The sequence below is a fragment of the Echinops telfairi genome, unplaced genomic scaffold (assembly GCF_000313985.2).
Source record: "Echinops telfairi isolate 266 unplaced genomic scaffold, ASM31398v2 ScPeMD7_443;HRSCAF=831, whole genome shotgun sequence".
NCBI lineage: Eukaryota > Metazoa > Chordata > Mammalia > Afrosoricida > Tenrecidae > Echinops > Echinops telfairi.
The window spans coordinates 62,252,071-62,271,166 of record NW_022104341.1 but is presented as its reverse complement, the minus strand read 5'-3'; the positions used below and the strand labels follow the sequence as shown (position 1 = coordinate 62,271,166).

Here is a 19,096-nt window from a genome sequence, read left to right as displayed (position 1 = left end):
GGGAAAAATGAGGCGCTGATGCCAGGGGCTTAGGTGGAGAGCAAATGTTTTGAGAATGATGAGGGCAATGAATGTACAAATGTGCTTTACGCAATCGTTGTATGTGTGGATTGTGATAAGAGTTGTATGAGCCCCTAATAAAATGATAAAAACAAAACAGAAGTAGGTATCTAGATAATAATGGTGGGATAGTTTATGAATTACAGACTTGGAAGCACTTGTTTTGCCCTACAGTTTTACTATGGCTTATCCCTCATGCCCCTGATGCAGCAAAAGTATTCACTAGCTCAACGAGCATTTTAGAACAGCAGCTTTGTGATGAATGCTGTATTGTGTCAGAAGCTATTGGGTTGGTTGAACTAGAGGAAGAGATTGATCATAACTTTTGTCATTTTAAGGTGTGTATTTTTAAAGCTAATCTCTCCTGGAAAAGTTCACCCAATTCTTAAGTTAAAAATGAAAAATTTTTAACCTATTAATATCTCAGAAATGGCACATATTTTATAATCATTTCTACTATTAATGGTAGCATTTAAATTTTAAGAAAAGCTTTTAGTGGTGTTTCTTCCAATTAATGATGCTTCTTACACCTGATGGAGACTTACATTAATTAAAATATGATAAATACAAAATATGGCTGTTGTTGGCCAGATATTGTTCACTATCCTGTATTATGTTAGTTTTCTGTCTACATAACGCTTTTTTCATCTTGCTTTTCTCTTCTTGGCCTTAAATATGTGTTTACTCCAATTATGGTCATTTATTTTCCTTCATTCTTTAACCTTTCATATTTCTATCTTCAGTCCCAACTTATTTCCTGGGCTCTTATTTATAACTGGGACCTGAATATTTCTACTTTGCTGTTCTAATGTCATCTCAAACACAATACAACCCACTGTCTTCCCCTCCTAGCCAGCTTCTCCCCCAGGCTTCCCCGATCTATCGGTTCTCTTAGTAGTTCAGAATCAAAACTCTTGGAACCTCCTCTTTTCTTCCTTTTACTTTGTGTGTTAGTCTGGGTTGACTAGGAAAACAAATTCATAGACACTCTTATGTGAATAAGAAAGAGCTTTACATCAAAGAGTAATCGTATATTAAGAAAACATCCCAGTCCAAATCAAGTACATAAGTCCAATATATTAGCCCCTATCTCCAATACAAGACCATAAATTCTTCTTTAGATTCATGCAGCACATGCAATGATGCCGAAGCAGGAAGATCACAGGCCAGTGATGGATCCAGTGGCAGTGGAAGCATCTCAGCCCTGGTGCTGGTCTCCAGGTGGCTCCTGCAGCTCCTGGGCTCTGGCTGTCATCAGAGTGGCTCCATATGGCTTGTCAATAGGAAGGTCAAGCAGAGAGAGTGAGCCTCCTCCCAGGAGAAAAAGAGGAAGTTCCCAAAATCCTCCTGGTGGGTGTTACCTTGTGACCTGATTGACAAGCTAAAGGCCACCCCTCCACTCAAGTTGACAGGAGATTATGTAACTGCCACACTTTGTATCACATCTTCCCCCATATTGCATGTTACCAAGATTATTATTCTAAGATTCCTTTCCAGTTCCACTATTACCAAGCCCTTGTCTAATTACACCTGGAGTAATCCAGAGATTTCTCCCTCTCCCTCCAGTTTTTTTCCATTGTTATTACTTTAAATTTCCCCTAGTATTGTACCGCACACTTGACTTCCTGTAAAAAGAATTTAACAGCCTATCACTGATACCTAAAAGTTTTAAAGCAGCACAGCCTCCTGTCCAGGCTCTCCCGAATCATTCTTCTCCAGCTTCATCATCCACCATCTAACCTGGAGGAAACTATTCTGCATGTTTTAACTTTCTCAGGTTTGGCCTTTACATTGTTGAGAGATCTCTACTCCCATCGGTTGGCTTATTAAGAGTTTAGTTTACAGTGACCCTTTGCTCCAATTGCTATAGCACCTCATGTACTTATCCTTCTAAGCATGAAAATATCTAATGAGAATTAAAAGATTTGAGGGCAAAGGCTACATCTCTCCATATTTCCAGGGCTGATAGTCTTTTAATTTTTATTTTTTGAACTGTGTATCATAGTTTGGGTGAATGTTTACAGAACAAATTAGTTTTCCATTCAACAATTTATATACATTTTATTTCATGACATTGGTTACATTTCCCTCAATGTAACAGCACTCTTTCTTCCCACTTCCTCTCTGGATTTCCCATGTCCATTTGTCCTTCTTTCCTGTCCCTTCCTGCTTTCTGAGCTCTGCCTTTGGGCAGTATTGCCCTTCTGCGGTTGATGTACTGAGGAGTACATTGTTCCCCAGCCTTACTGTTTGAATGATAAGCTTGTCTATTGCTTGGCTGAAAGTCGATGCCCAGGGACGGGCTCAATTCTAGGTTTGCAGGGTGTCTAAGGGCCACAATCTTGGGGGTTCCATCAGCCTCTACCAGACAACTACGTCTGGTTTTTTATATGATTTTGAATTTTGTCTGACATTTTTCTCTCTGTTGTGATCACAATTAGAGCAGTCAGTCAGTAGTGGTAGTTGAGCACCATATATTTCCCCTGGGATTAGGATCCTGGGGAATGTGGTTTGCATGGTCTGTTAGTGTTTTGGATTAATTATTTTCTTTGATCTTTGATTTTCATCACTCTTATTTGCTTTGGCCACGGAGGGACCAATAGTTGCATCTTTGATGGCTGTTGGCTAATGTGTAAGACCCGAGTTGCTACCCACCAGATTAGCATGTCGGACATTGTTGTTGCAGATGTTTAGATGTTTCCTGAGGCTCTGGACCTAAGTCCTCAAGCCCAGTGACTCATTCCCTCAAGGTGTATGGTGTTGGCAACTTTGAAAGCCTCAAAGTCTTTTAAATAGAGCTTTAGCTTTGGAAATTAACCTCACCTACAAATTCATTTCACAGATGAGGAAACAAGCTCAGAGAAAAGTTAAGATATTCTTGGTATAAAGCCCAGCATTTGTTGATAGTTATAGTTTGTATATAAAAGGATTGGCTTATGCAGACAGATTTCGAGAAGGTGAAAGAAGGACATTTTCTAACAAAGGTGGGACGCTGGGGCAAGTTTCCTGGAAGGGAACTTGTAGACAATAGGAGCCCTGTCGAGGGTAGCTCTTGCTTTAATTTTACGTATCTTGAAAACAGTTGGTTGCTCACTGTTTGATTGTGGAATAAAATCTCTGCAGCAGGTAGCTCGAAGACCGTCAAGTAGGTTGGCTTTGGGGCCCAGGGGAAGAGCTACTACTGTCCAGTGGTGACAACTAGCCTCGGGCTTTCCACCGTAAGAAGTGAGCCAGGGCACGCCCCTGGCTGGAATCTGTGGACCAAGCAGCCGCGGAGGCCTTGGCCGGGTCCCAGGAAAGAAGAGTAAGGGGCTTTCCACCTGGCCCCAGCCTAACCCGGCATTGGAAGCCCAGTGGATTCCAGCCTCAACTAGCAGGCCCTCCCCGGAGCCCAGTCCCTCGCCCCGCCCCCGGCCCCGCCCCCTACGCTCTGCGGACTCGCTCCCGCGTCAGGCGCGCGAGCGCGTGAGCGCGGGGAGGCGGGAGGCCAGACGGGCGCTCCTCCGCGGGGACGAGCGCGCAGGCGCCCTCTGGGAAGTTGCTGCAGACCCGAATCCCAAGCGCCGGCGGGCGGCGGGGTAAGAGGCCGGGAGCTGTGGGGTTCTGGCGCTCCGGGCCGTGCTGGGGAGACTGGAGGCTCGCGACGCCTAGAGGCTGCTTGTTGCCGCGTCTCGAGGCGGTTCGGTGGAGGCCACTGGGCTCTTCCTTCCGCCCCACAGAGGGCACGGACGCGGGGCCTCCTCAGCGCCGCCTGCGAAAGTGGAGCGGAGCCAGGGCGCGGGGCTGTTGGAGGGGCCCCCGAGGCGCGAGCGTCCCTGGTGCCCGTCGCGGGTCTCCGGAGCCGGGCAGGAGAAATGTCAGGGCAGGGTCTCCCTTGCCCGTGGCGCTGCTCGGGATAGACGGAACCTCGGGACCGAAAGGAGCAGATTACGTTACAAAGAGCGGGCAGGGCGCGCTTTGTCGAAAGGCCCGCGGTGGCGGCGTCGACTCCCTGAATGGTGACGTGTTGCACTGTTAACCAAACCCTGGGCTAGCTGTTGCGGGAGCACCTGTAAAAATTCCCAAGCCAAGCTCACTGCCACGTAGTGGGTTGCGACCCACACCAACCCTACAGAACAGAGCAGAACTGCTCCCGGGGTTTCCGAGATGTAAATCTTTATCGGAGTACAACGCCTCTAATTTTTCTTGCGGAGCAGTCGGTGGTTTCGAACTGTTGACCTTCTGATTAGTAACCTTGGAAACGGTACTAGGCAGTTCTCTTCTGTCTGGTAAGGTCACCCTGAGTCAGAACAGCCCTGATGGCAACGGGTTTGGTTCTGGTTCCGGAGCGACGCTGCGCTGCCATCAGCTTGGCAACTCCGTGGAGTGTGATAGGTTAGGAAGTAACTCTGCAGGTGGGAAACATAACCAGCCCTTTGAACTTTTAAGAAGACCAACGTAAAGATTCTCACACAGTATTTTTAACCTTACAATAAAGTTAGGTAACCGCTCCTTTCCACAGGAGGCGCTCTGTTTGGCAAATACTGCATAGCTACTTGATTTCTGAATGCTGGGAACATGCCCCTCACCAAATCCGATTTGATTCTAACTGGTAGTAATGCTATAGGACAAAGTAAAACTGCCCTATTGGGTAATGCTTAACAGGAGCCACATCTTTTTACTGTGGAGAGGTTGGTAGATTCTTTACCTACTGTGCCACCAGGGTGTCCTGTGTCCCCACAGCACTCAATAAACCAAGAGGATCCTCTGCTTGCAAGGAGCTTATATTCTTATTTACCAATGTGATTTTCGGTCTATTAAAAAAATCCCTTTTTAATAGAAATTTGCAATGTACAGATGAATAAAATTCCTTTCATGCCTTCTTGATTGAAATATACTCATAGGTACAGTTGTGACTGGGTGGCACAAATGGTTAGGCACTGGACTACCAATGGAAAGACTAGCTGTTCAAACACGCCACGAGGATTCTTGGAAATGAGGCCCGGAGATCTGCTTCTGAAAGCCACAGCCTTAAACTAAGCCCCATGGAGTTCTACTCTGCATACCTGGGGTCATCGCAAGTCATAACTGACAGCATCTAATGATAACAACTTGCCACAAATTAAACGCCTCTTTTAACCACCACTCAGATCAAAAGAGAGACAGACCATCCCCAGCAGCTCAGATCATCCTTGGGAGCTTCCCAATTACTATCTAATTTTTCTCCAGAGGCAAACTTTTGCTAACACCATAGATCAATTTGGACTATTTCTGAGACTTTCATAAATGGAACAATATGGTATATATTCTTTGGTGTTTAGCTTTTTGCTCAAATTTATACTTTTGTGATTGTTCACTGTTGTTTGAAAACATAATTTATTGGGCAGTGGGACAGAGGAAAGCTTTAGGGAGGGGTAGTTCTCAATGAGTTTTCTGAGGGGATGACTTGAGATGCAGCATGAGTACCAAAGAGGTTAGAGAAGGGAAGAGTTGGGTTAAGAACATCCTGAGCAGAAGGAATGCAAGGGTGTGAATGAACTTGACAGGTTTCAGGAAAAGAGAAGAGAGACATCCCTGTAGGAAAGTAGAGGAATTGAAGTTGGAAAGAAGTCAGATCACTGTGGGTTTTATGCCCTGGGTATTTAGATTGGACTCTAAGTGTAATAGCTGTTAGGAAGAAAGGAAGGTCTATATATTAATATATATACTCACCAAAGAATATAGTCTTAAAAAGGGGCAACATTCTTGGGTGAAACATTACCATTTGGGAAAGCCTCTTCTGTATTGTGAGGATTTATATTAAATCAGTTACAATTCGCTACCAAAAAGAAGATTTAGAAGGTACTTTATAAATTAGACCTCGATTCTGTTAGGCGCTAGTCACTTCCAACTCACAGTGGCCCTGTGTGACAGAGTGAACCTGCCCATGTGTCTTTTTCTAAGCTGGAATCTTTACAGTAGTAGCTTCCTAAGTTTTCCTCCCGTGGAGCTGCTGGCTGGCTTTTAGCTGACATCCTTTCAATTAGCAGGCCAATGCTTAACTGTTGTGCCACCAGGGACAATGCAGTTAATTTCTGGTTGGGGCTCATAAAGAGAAACTTGGTTCTTTCAGAGGAGGCTCAATGAACTTTTGGACAGCTGTAATTATTAAAATACTTTCCTAATATATAATTGAAATACATTCAAGTTACTTTCAGTTATCTTTACCTCCCATTCAGTACTCATGCCTTCTGTTGTTTGTTTTTAATTTCAGTACAGGACTTTGAAATGATCTGTCATGATTTCTGGAGTTAGATTTGGTCCATCCATAGATGCTGTCCAAATCTTTTGTATTCACTCATCTGTCATTGTGTTGTTAACAAGCTTGATCAAAATGGTATCAATTAAAAATTGTATGTTCACTCCAAATTCATTATGAATATTGTTATTTGGAACATAATTTTTGTTGTTTAAAATTCCTGTGGAAAATATTTTGGCACAGTAAGTGTTGGACTGCTAACCTCAAGGTAGGCAGTTCAAATCCACCAGCTGCTCCACAAGAAAAAGATGCCCCCATAAAGAGTTACAGCCTCAGAACTCTCATACAACCTTTCTACTTTGTCTTACAGCAGGGGTGCTCACACTTTTTCAGCATGCGAGCTACTTATAAAATGATCAAGTCAAAATGATCTACCAACTACAAAAATGCAAAACATATTTTATTTATTTATTACATTTATTCATAAATGCATGGAGAATTCTTTATATGTACAATGTATGTTTATGTACCTTGCATAACTGCATGAGTCCACGTTGCACAACACAACACAATTAACTATGTACGTTTTTTGTCATGACCTGAGTTTACTCTGATGACTTGCACTGAATGGAATGAGCCAGGGATGCATAGTCTGGACAGTAGTAGCTGCTGACAGCCCGCCTCAAGCACACTTCCAAATGATCATAGTCCTGGTGGAACGGTACTTGGACTTAATGATCTTTATGTGGAAAAAGGCCGACTCACATAAATAAGTAGAGCCGAATAATGCAGGCAAGGAGGTAGCACATTGTCTCATGTTTGGGTACTTTCCCTCTACGAGTAAGTTCCAGAACTGTTCATGTGCTCTGGACTTTAGCTGAATGTCGGCTGGTAGTGTCAAAATCTCCCGTTGCATATGAAAGTGATACGTTTCTGTCTTCTTACTTGGTCCAGCTCCCCCACTCATTTTAATACCCTTTCTTACATTTAAGAGAAAAAACAAGGTCTAAAAATTGGCGATAACTTATGTCAGTTTTGATGCACTCAGCGCAGTTGTTTGCGCATGCGGTTGACCCCCTAAGCTTGCATCTGATTGGCTGTGCTGTATATCAATTAAGTGATGTGATTGATGATAGGCTTACATCTATTTTTTAAATGCCATGCGATCTACTCACACTACATTTGTGGTCGGCTAATAGATCACGATCAAGATAAAATATTACTTCAGTTATGTACTTAAAAAGCAATGTATTATATTTTGTGTGGTTATTGACAATCTACACAGCAAAACATACATAAACCCAACAAGTTTTTACACTCTGAATTGTGCACACATTCCCACTCTCCTGTTCTGAGTTGTTCCTCCTTCATTGACATGAACTCACTGGTCCCCCTATGTCTCCTGTTTAATCTTTTGTTGATTAATAATTTATTTCTGAATATACTTAAAGTATATCCTGTGGTTAAAGCAGCCCGCTCTTTTTCAAAGAGACAAAATGTCATTTTGATTTTTTCTTTTAAACCCTCAACCTCATAAAACAAAACAAGAAACGTGGTTCATTATGTTTTGATGCTTTTCTATTTTTGTCTTACAATGTGGGGGCTATTCTTGTTGATTTTTCCAAGATTGCGATTCACCCTGGTATAAGGTGAATGTGATCAGCACAAGCATATTTTGGAAAATAGAGTTAACACCAAAGCTACAGAATAGTTAGTGGAAAACTTTCCCCAAACTAAACGTAGAAACACAAATGTTCTCTTTCTGTTGGTACCAAAAGGAAATCACCACTTTGTCCACCTTCACGGGCAATTTTTACCTGTCATTGATTTGGCTCATCTGCTAATTCTTGTATCAACCTATTTCTGTTGTTTGCTTCTCTTAGACATACACCTTCGTGGGAGCAAATTCTTACCGCCCAGGGCTTCTTAAACCATTCCCACTCACAACCCCTGTTCTAGAAATTTGAAATTCAGGCAATCACTGCTGGAAACACCTAGGATTCATTTGATTTTGAATTAACTTTTGGTCGTTGGGTGTCAAGTTTTTCGTGACCCTTACGTACAGTTACTTGATCCCATGTGGTCAACCCACAGTTTCTGAGTGTTGATTTAGACATACACTTTTCCCTGTTAATATGAGAGTAGAGTAGACCTATGGGATAGGGTTGCAGAAATGCTATAAAGTGAAGGAAACAAATTGCCACGAATTTATATGGAAAACATTTTCTGAGTGTCTTCAGGCCCCCAAAATAACCTACCAGATCATATCAAATAAACATAAAATATAAAATTTCCCTACCTAACCTTCAGGGCTCACATACGCAGTTCAAAGGTCTGGCGGTTTGCTGTGGTCTGAGTGAATGTAGTTCCAGGGGAAGGAGCTTGGTGGCGCCACTTTCACCCTTCAGGCTGTGCCTGGCCTCGTCGCTGGCTCCCTGTGAAACAGCTGAACACTGATTTCACTTTTCGCCTTTTTTTTTTTTTCGTAAAAGCAAAAAGCCACTTTAGATTTCTTTCGGTTAGTGAAAACAAATACTCGTGCAGGCCTTTCTTAAAAGTGAAGTGTTGGAAAGTGAAGTTCAGAAAAGATGGGGGTACTCGGCATCTAGTACCATTTAACTGGGAGACCACAGGTATTCACTGTGACAAATGTTAAAATGTTACCAGTGATAACATTTTCGAACGAGATAACTAGGGAATAAAGCACTTAACGTGATTCCCCCTCTTTTGCATTCTTTCGTTTTACGTTATAGAATTGTGCTAAACTAAATCCTTCTCTCTCCTCCCCGCTTCCCACCCCCATTTCAGGCTACTTCTTCATAGATTCAACCAACAATCTTTTGCTTCACAAAGAGCCACCACTTAGACTCTTCTCAAATTCGTGTTTCCACGGAAGTGATAACTTTTCTCTGATCAAGAAAAGACGTGACTGACTACATGTTGAAAGTATCCCAGCACCAATCCTATTTTTTTCTTTTCTAAATTTGAAGAGCAACAATGGAGAAGCTGCCCTTCATGACTATAGTGGTCTTAATAGGACTAACAGTACGGTGGACAGTTTCTCTTAATTCGTACTCAGGTAATATATTTTTACTGATTAAAAGATATCGATAAATATTCCTTTGGATAAAGTTGTTTCATGGGAGTAGAAAGCTGCTTCTTTCTCCACCGAGCAGCTTGTGACTTCAAACTGATGACCATGCAGTTAGCAGCCTAACGCTTAATCACTATGCCACCAGGGCATAGTTGGATAAAGTTATTTTATGTGTGTGTGGGTGAAGGGTTTAATAGGTTACAGTATTTTTGACTGGCACAAAGAAGAACTAATAATGTCAGTGCAAAGATGTATGGATAAGAATTACGTAGACACATGGACTTTGTGTTGTGAGGGAACAAAAATGTATTCTACCTGAGAAGATGCCAAATTGAGAAATACTTATACATTAGGCAGCGAGGGGAGACAACTGAGATCATCTTCATGGGGGAAGCAGAGTCCCAGGTGTTTTTTTTAAAAAACTTAGTGTTACAAACCTCCCAGGTGCTCTTAAGAAAGACCTGGTAGTCTGCTCCTGTAAAGATTGACATCCTTGGAAACCCAAAAGGGTGCAATGAGTTGGCAGTACTTTGTTTTTGTCTTTATGTTCCAGGTACGGTGTTGGCGCTAGGTGACTACCAGTGCTCTAGTAGGAACGTGGTCACATTAATCACAATGTACCAGTATGTGTGAAGTACGAACAGTATGGGGAAGCTATCTGGACGTGTTGGAGGAGGTTCTTCAGGGGAGGTGATGTTTGAAAGAGGAGTTGAGATTAGCTAGGCAAATGAAATGAGGGAAGGCATTTTATGATTGTTTTTTTTGTTTTTTAGCTTTGTATTATGGTTTGAGTGAAAGTTTATAGAGCAAATTGGTTTTCCACCTAACAATTAATACACGTCTTGTTTTGTGATATTGATTGTGATCCCCACAATGTAACAATACTCAGAGAAGGTATTTAGACATGAGGAGCATGCAGACACAGTGTCATGAGAAAGCATGGCTATTATAATTATATAGTACCCTATCCACTGCCATTGAGTTGATTCTGACACCTAGTGACGCTATAGTACAGAATAGAATTGCCCCTTTGGGTTTCTGAACTAGAAATTTGCTCTAGACTTTAAATCGGTCTTGTAGAGTGGCTGGTGGGTTTGAACTGATGACCTTGTGCTCAGAAGCCCAACATGTAACCCATGCTGCCACTAGGGCTCCCAGAGTAGCATAAAAAGACGAACACAAAGGGAGAGAGGGAACGTGCAGCTAGATATTTGGCTGGGTTTTTTTTTGTGTGTTTTTTTTAAAAATATGGAACGCTTAACAAATTTACGTCATCCTTGTGCAGGGGCCATGCTAATCTTCTCTGTATCATTTCAATTTTAGTATATGTGCTGCTGAAGCAAGCACTTGGATTTATAATTATTAACTAGGAAAACTGTTATTTGAACTTTTGAAAAAAGTATAATGTATGGTGGGGAAAAAGAATAAGAAAGAGGTTGAAAGTAAACAGACCATAAATTAGAAGACAATAATAGAAGGGCTGAGCTATTATTAGTATTTACCATATGCTAGACACAAAATATCCTTAATGTTCACCACAACATTTTAGATAGCAAATATTTCTCATTTACAAATGGGAAATGAGATGACTGGAATTGAATGAGACAGCTGGCAACTAGGATTAAAATTTTACTTAAAAATCAGTACTTTTATGACTCCACACTGCAGCCTCCATATAAGAGCCTGAACTAAGGTAAGATTGTAAAAATGAATTTGAGTAATTTTAAGGAAATAAAATATTTTGGAACATAAGTTCAAATCTTAGTTTCTCCCCTTGTTTATAGGGCATTAGTTAATCTCTCTGAGCGTCAGGAACCTCTTCTACAAAGTGGTGCTATTAGCATATATCCCAATAGCATAGTGTGAGGATTAATAGAGATAATGTCTGAATGATGTTTTGTTTTTAACATGAGGGTTACGGTACTTCAAAATGTTCATGGAAAAGTGGAATGAAAAAAAATGGGATTTTCCCATGAACTTTTTGAAGCCTCCTGTTGGTGTATGACTATAACCAACACATTTATGATTCATAGCTGTTATCTCATTTGATCTTCACATCAGATCATTTACCCTGAAAATATTTATGGAGTGCCTACTGTACCATGAGCACTCTTCTGGTCATTAGGGTGGTCAAGAATAATGGTATCTTTTCTTGAAAAGCTCACAGTCTAGTGAATAGGGTGGACATATAAATATATACTACATTAAAGTGAAATGTGTTATGAACAAAGCAGGGGCCCTAGTGACACATGGCTAAGAGCTCAGCTGCTAACCACCACAAGGTTGGCGGTTTGAATCCACCAGTGGCACTACAACAATGCTTCCTTAGTGATTACAACCTTGGAACCCCCAGGAGGGCAGCTCCACTCTTTGCAGGTCACTATGAGTTGGAATCGACTATGGCCAGGATATGAGTAGGAAAGACGGGGAGCACAGAGAAGACATTTAGTTCAGATGAAGACTTAAAGAATATAACCTTTAAGTGTGTTCTGAAAGGGAGAGAAGGTCTGTCCTAGGCAGATCAGGTGGGTGAGGAGAGTATTCCAGTAAAAGGGTCAGCTTGAGAGCCACAATTGAGTTTGAAGAGTCAACTGTAAAGATGAATTGTGTGAGGATAAAGAAAAGGGAAGAGTCTGAGGACGATCCTCATCTCCAGTGAAAGATACTGAGATGGGAAACCTAGACGTAGAACAGATTCACTGTGTGTGGGGTGTGTGTAATACATTCCATTAATTGGATGTGCTAAGATTTGAGAGCATTTTTGTCACATAAAAAGGGGTGTGTTTTGAGCGTTGGGAGTTTGGTGAGAGGGACGCCAGAACACATTAATCTATCTTTAGTTTGTCTCGGAGAGCACTTTCTTTGTAGAACTAGATTCCGGTGTCGTCATTCTGCAGTGCTGCTCTCTGGTGAGCTAGACTGTATCAAGTGCTGTACTGGATTTTTTCCTTGTGAAATTGTCACCAACACCTAACAATAACGAGGACCAAAGCAGGCAGGCTCCCTTACACCCGGCCCTCAGATAGAGCAAAACAAGTGGAAGTGATGGGCCAGAAAATATTTGCTGCCATTCCTAGAGCAGACTATCTAGGGCTCCTGTTTCAAGCCTGCCTGGCATTTCCCAAGTGTGAGGGTTCCTGTTGCTCCACATCCTTTGGAACATGTGGTAGTGTTGCTTTGGAATGTGGCACATGATACACAGTTTGAAGCCCCTGCAGATGCCCCACCCTCATCCCCAGTTCCTGTGATTATGATGAAATAGCAGATCCGTGAGAAGGTTACGGTTTATGACTCAGTTGATTTAAGACAGGGAGAGTGTGATGGACTATCCAGGTGGGCCCAGAGTAACCAAACAAGCGCTTGAAAGCAGAGAACTTTCTCCTGCTGATGGCGGAAGGGGAAATGAGAGGGTTTTCTTGAACAAAGACTAGGCCACATAAGAAGAAATGTAGCCACCTTTTGTTGTAGAAAAGCCCTGGATGAGATGGATTGATGGAATAAGCACACAGTGGAATCAAACATGCCAGTGATCATGGAGATGACACAGTGTTTTTTGTTTGTTTGTGTGTTTGTCTCCAACTGGACCGTGTTTTGTTCTGTCACTGGCTTCCATGAGTTGGAGCCTACTTAGGACAATGAACAACAGCAAATAAAACAGCAATGCACAAACATATCTTTTTTATTGATCCAATTCTCAGAGTTCATCGGAAAGCTCTGTTGGGTTCTATACTATTGATCAGTTTGGGGAAAAGCGGGCCATCATCATCATACCGAGGCTTTGAAGTTACTATGATGGGCTGCTTTTCCATTTATGAAAGTCTTCCTCCGTGTCTTCCAAGAAACAGAGGGGCTTCAAAACATTTGTGGAAAAATGGAATTTGAAGATAATGGAATTTCCTCATAAACTTTTTGAAGACCTTTGTATTTTGTAATATTCACATCCTTCCTATGAAATATTTCTTGGTATCATATTTTCCCCTCATAATTTTAAATGATTTATTTTTAAAAATTGCTTTTATAGATATTTGCCACTGTTGTGTTGAATATTTTATTTTACACAGTATTATTACCTTGTATTACAATGTCATGAAATTCAGTAGTTCAATCACATAAGAGCCATACAATCATGTCCACAATCAACCTCAGCACATTTACTTCCTTCTTGTACCCATTGTCATCACACCTCCACCTACCCTCAACCCTACCCCTCAAGAACCCATCAGTGCACCTACTGTCTCGATAGCTTTTCCTATCCTGGATTTCGTATACAGAAAATAGAAAACAAAATACAGAAAAGCAAGACAAGACACTGTATTCCGCATGATAGCAAGGCTGTTCACACCCTGGTCTGTGGTCAGAGGGGATTCACAGGAGGCTTAATTCATGTGCAGACTCTGCATGGATTTGGGGCTCCCATTGTCATCCATAGCCTTCCAAACCCAATTATTCACAATTTAAGCTCTGATCCCATTCCCTCCTTTGGTTTTGGATTTTCTCATTCACAATCCTTGGATAACACATGCTGATAGCTTCTTCCATGTGGGTCCAATTCATGCCTCATTCAAATGGCTGCTTGTTCAATGACAAGTCTTTAAGACTCCAGATGCTATTATTTCTAGTAGCCAGGCACCATGTAGTTTCTTTGCCACACTTTCCTATAGCACCCTTATCTTCAGTGATCTTTTCTCGAGTGTGAGCTTCAAGCAGGGCCATGTCTTAAGCATTAGTTGTTCTCTGTTTGGAACTAAAATTAATTGTGAGCCAAAATCCCATTCATATATCTATGATTTATATGCCTCTGGTTCATTTTAGAGACATCATTATCATATTGTGTTAGAGAATAGTATCTTCCTGGAGCATAAGGTAATTCTATTGATAGTGTGTTGTTGACTTTTTATGTTGTCTTTTATACTTGGCAAGTTTTCTAATCTTACTATTTTTAGTATAAATAATAATATTAGTATAAATAAGTAAATTTAGTATAAAATTTATTTATTTATTTAGTGAGCTTGTATACCAGAAAACACACAATTCAATAGTCTAGACCAGGACTAGGCAAAGTTTTGAGACAGAAGAGCCAATCACATAAATTTAAAAATTGCTTGAGAACCATAAATATATTTTTACAAGCATATGAATTCACCATTATCTGAATAATATACTGTAAATGAAACTATGATATTTTAATTTTAATTTTCAATTTTACTTCAGAGCCAGATGTACATGCCGAAAGAGCCACATCTGGTTTGAGAGCTCCAGTTAGTCTCGACTCTACAATGTACAATGTACATTGTACAATGTACAAATAAGTTACACCAATTACTTTCTTCAAGTTGTGTGTATAACTATTCTCACTATCTTTTCCCCAATTACTCCATTACCATTAAGATAAACTCATTGTTCATTAAGCTTCTTTCAGCTAATCTTTTGAATTGCCTTTGCCAGCTTGTTCCTATATAGATGGTTCTTTAAGCGAGCTCTATGTGTAAGGCAAACATTCTTTACTTATTAAGCTAAATAATTTTTTGACTTAAAGTTGACTGTAGGGGAGAGTTGTGGCTTCAGTTTAAAAGCTTATCTCAGGGCAATAGTTTTGGGGTATTATCCAGCCTCAATGATTCCCAATGTTTGGATTCCATGAGAATTAAAAATTATGTACCACATTTCCCTCCGTCTTGATCAGTATTCTTTTTTTAAATTTTTTTTATTATTAATCAATTTATTGGGGCTCATACAATTCATCACAACACATAGATCAATTGTGTAAAGCACATCTATACATTTGTTGCCCTCATCATTCCCAAAATTCTCTTGCCTCTTGGGTTCCCCGAATCTGCTCATTTTCCTTCCCCCCCCCCCTCCCGTTCCCTTCCTCCTCCCCTTTCCCCCATGCACCCTTAATAATTTATAAATTATTATTGTATCTTATATTACACTGTCCGGCGCCTCCCTTCACCCACCCCGCTGTGCCCGTCCCCCAGAGAGGAGGCCACACGCGGCTCCCTGTGATCCATTCCCCCTTGCTACCTCCCCTTTCCCTCCTGGTATCGCCACCGTCACCCCCCCGTCCTGAGAGGCTCCTCCGTCCTAGATTCCCTGCGCTTCCAACTCCCATCCGCACCGCTGTGTATCATCTGGTCTAACCAGGTCTGCAAGGCGAAACTGGGGTCCTGGTAGTTGGGGGGAGGAAGCGTTCAAGAACTAGAGGAAGGTTGTGAGTTTCATTATTGCTATACTGTACCCTAAGTAACTCATCTCCCCACTACCCCTCTGCAAGGTATGTCCAGTTGTCTAGAGATGGGCATTGGGTCTCCATCGCGCGCCACCCTCATTGACAAGGATATGACTTTTCTCCCCGCCTTTGGTGTTTAAAGCCTGGTCCCTTTGGCCCTTCATGATCGCACATGTTGGTGTGCTGCTTCCATGTGGGCTTGATCAGTATTCTTATGTAGAATTTTGATCAAAACATTCTATAATGGTAGCTGGGGACCATCTAATTATTCTGGTTTCTGGCACAGGACTTTCTAATCTTGTTAATTATAATGATTTAGCTATAGGATTTTTTTGAATTTTTTTTTTCTTTTTTTCTGGAAGGGCTTTATTATTGGGGGTGGGAGGTGGATGACGACATGGAACGCAGCCCTTCTTGGCAGCGGCCTTCCTCACGGCGGCCAGCAAGTAGCTCAGCTCCTCTCTTTCTCTTAGCCCGGATTGTGTGCTCACCCGCTTTTGATGAACCTAAGTGCCCGCTTGTCCTTGGAGACCTTGAGCAGCTCCATGGCCCTTCGCTCGAAGGGTGCAAAGCCACGCACCGCCCGGATCATGTCCGCTGGAACGTGGTGTGCTTGGGGAGGCCCCCGCGGCGGCGGCTGGGCCTTGGCCTGCGCACGTTCTCGGTCACCTTGTGGCCTTGTCGAGGCCCAGGCCCATCGGGTAGCGCACAGCCTTGGCTGCTACTCTTCGATGGCTGCCGCGGCGGAAGACGAATTTTTTGAATTTTTAAGTAAAAAAATGTTTTGGAATAATGATAATTTTATATCTGATGCTACTATTTATATCTTTATTTTTTCTTTCATTTTATTTTTATTGCTAGGATCTTTATTGTAGTAGAATAGAAGTAGAAGTAGCAAATATTCTTGTGCCTAATTTTAATGAGTGCTTTTAATTCACTTAATTTCCTATAGTTTGTAGTGTTAGAAATGATATTAAAAGATTTTTTAGTTTTGAACCAAACTTCCATCGTCAGACTTGATAGCCAGGTTATGCTAGCTTCATAAAATCAAGTAGGGAGTATTACTTAGTTTCCTATAATCTGGAATTAGAGGAATTACATAAGATTGCAATTATTTGTGTTTATTATTTAATAGAACTGGATAGTAAAAAAAAAGTTTTAGACCTAGAGTTTTTTTGGGTGTGAAAATATTTAAACAGTGATTTTTTTGTGTGAAAGTTTTTAAACAGTGATTTAGTATATTTAATGGTTATAGGACCCTATGGGTTTTTTTGTTTCTTCTTTGTAATATTTTTATAATTTATATTTTTCTAGGAATTTGTGTCAACTAAAATTTAAAATTATTGGTATATTTTTTACTAGTTCCATTTTAGTATCTTATAGTTAATATTCTTCCATTAAAAATGAACAACAATGGCTTATTAATGTTTTTTCTTTAAAAAAAAATCATTTTATTGGGGGCTCATACAACTCTTAACACAATCCATACAATCCATACATATATCAATTGTGTCAAGCCTATTTGTACATTTGTTGCCTTCATCATTCTCAAAACATTTGCTTTCTACTTGAGCCCTTGATATCAGCTCCTCATTTTCCCCCCTCCCTCCCCACTCCCCTCGCCCTTATGAACCCTTGATTGGTTTATTAATTTTATTAGTATTTTCAAAGAACTAATTTGATCTTTTCAGTAGTAACCTAAAAGTTTGCGCCTTTTTTAAAATAGCTTAACTTGATATCTTTGCTTATTTAATTTTCAGTCTTTTTAATATAGTTATTTACATTACAAATTTCCTTTCAAGTAGCACCAGTAATATTTCCTAATTTCCATTGTGATTTTTTGCTTTGAATCATGACTTATTTAGAACTTTAAAAAAATTCTAAGTATTTAGGCTTTAAGTTTGCTCTTTTTTAAAAATTTAATTTTTTAAAAGATCGTTTTATTGGGGACTCAGAACTCTTATCACAGTTCATACATACATCCATTGTGTCAAGCCTATTTGTACATTTGTTGCCATCATTATTCTCAAAGCATTTGCTTTCTACTTGAGCCCTTGATATCAGCTTCTCATTTTTCCTCCTCCCTTCCTCATGAACCCTTGGTAATTTATTATTTTTTCATATCTTACACAAAGTCTCCCTTCACCCACTTTTCTGTTGTCCGTCCCTTTGGGAGAGGGGTATATGTAGATCATTGTGATCGGTTCCCCCTTTCTCCTCCCACCTTCCCCTTACCCTCTTGGTATTGCTACTCTCACCACTGGTCCTGAAGGAATCATCTGCCTTCGATTCCCTGTGTTTCCAGCTCTTATCTGTACCTGTGTACATTCTCTGGTCTAGCCGGGTTTGTAAGGTAGTATTGGGAGAGGATAGTGCAGGAGAGGAAGCATTAAAGAACTAGAGGAAGTTGTATGTTTTATCATTGCTATACTGCACCCACATTGATTCTTTTTTTTTTTTTTTTAAGTTAGGATACAACTCTTGTTTACAGGCCATTAATAGCGATCATTGATAATGTTTCTGTCTTTTTCCAATGAGGAAGCTCTCAACAATCCCATACAGAAAGTCATACAAGATTCTAATCAGATATGTCTTCGTACTTTGGGGTTTCACACTTCCTACTTGGTTCAAGTTAATTAGCCTAGAACCAGATTTTAGTTATACAATATGGCAGTGCATCAGGGTTTAAATTCTGAGTGCCTACTCAGCAAAAGCTATGGATAGCATTGGAAGCCCCAAATCTGTTTGCAGAGACCCCACGTGGATTAAGCCTCCATTGAATTCCTTCTTCCCATTAAACTGCTAAGTGAAGTCTTGCACTCAGGTAGAGTACAGTGGAAAGTGGATTATCTCCACTCTTCTCCACCCTTTGGGGAGGGGCAGTTTCCCTTCGGGGCTTGTCTGGAGACATCTTATATGGAGATCACCTTACTGAGGTTACTAGTCCTAAGTCTTGCCCTGGCTGCCTCCGTTAAAGAGCACTGAGGGACTCTTGTGAACTCCAACAAAGTACGTGTCACAATCATGGCCCCCTTCCTGCTTCTGTAGCCCCATTTATAACTGTGCTGCAGTGGTCTGTGGCTGATAATGCTTTGGGGACAGTTTTCTTTGTCCTCCCATGTCATTGTAAGTCTTGTAATCTCTGCAGACACTTGGATGCCATCATGACCTTGTGCTAACAGTCTATCATCCAGCTGATGGTCTTGATCTTTGTCTTGTCTCTGTCTTTCAGACTTCAAAAATGTTCTCCTTCATTTATATTTTTGATTTGGGGCCTTTTTTTTTGTACCCTCAAACACTGGTTATTAATGTCTTCTAGATGTTGAAATCCATTATCATTCATAAGGTTCTAATTGTATTGGTGACGGGTTCCTTCAGGGTAGCCTGAAATTGGAGAGGGCAGGCTCTCTCAGGAGGGTGTGTGATGCGGGTTAGCGTGGCAAGGATAAGAGATTTTCTGGCCGCGTGGCTGTAAAAGCACAGTCCCGTCCCC

The 19,096-nt window shown here is 41.1% G+C and overlaps 1 protein-coding gene and 1 non-coding gene across 2 annotated transcripts in view; one reads left to right on the top strand and one right to left on the bottom strand.

Moving 5' to 3' along the window:
* Positions 1-3,573: 3,573 nt before the first annotated feature.
* Positions 3,574-19,096, top strand: part of ALG6 (ALG6 alpha-1,3-glucosyltransferase) — a 66,588-nt gene continuing 51,065 nt past the window's right edge. The window contains exons 1-2 of the mRNA XM_045292198.1: positions 3,574-3,638; positions 9,086-9,356. Of these exons, the coding sequence (XP_045148133.1) occupies positions 9,275-9,356 (82 nt within the window). The 5' untranslated portion in view covers positions 3,574-3,638; positions 9,086-9,274. The remainder of the gene's footprint in view (positions 3,639-9,085; positions 9,357-19,096) is intronic.
* Positions 10,614-10,718, bottom strand: LOC115870185. Its single transcript, XR_004046558.1, has one exon. It is a non-coding gene; the product is annotated as a U6 spliceosomal RNA (small nuclear RNA).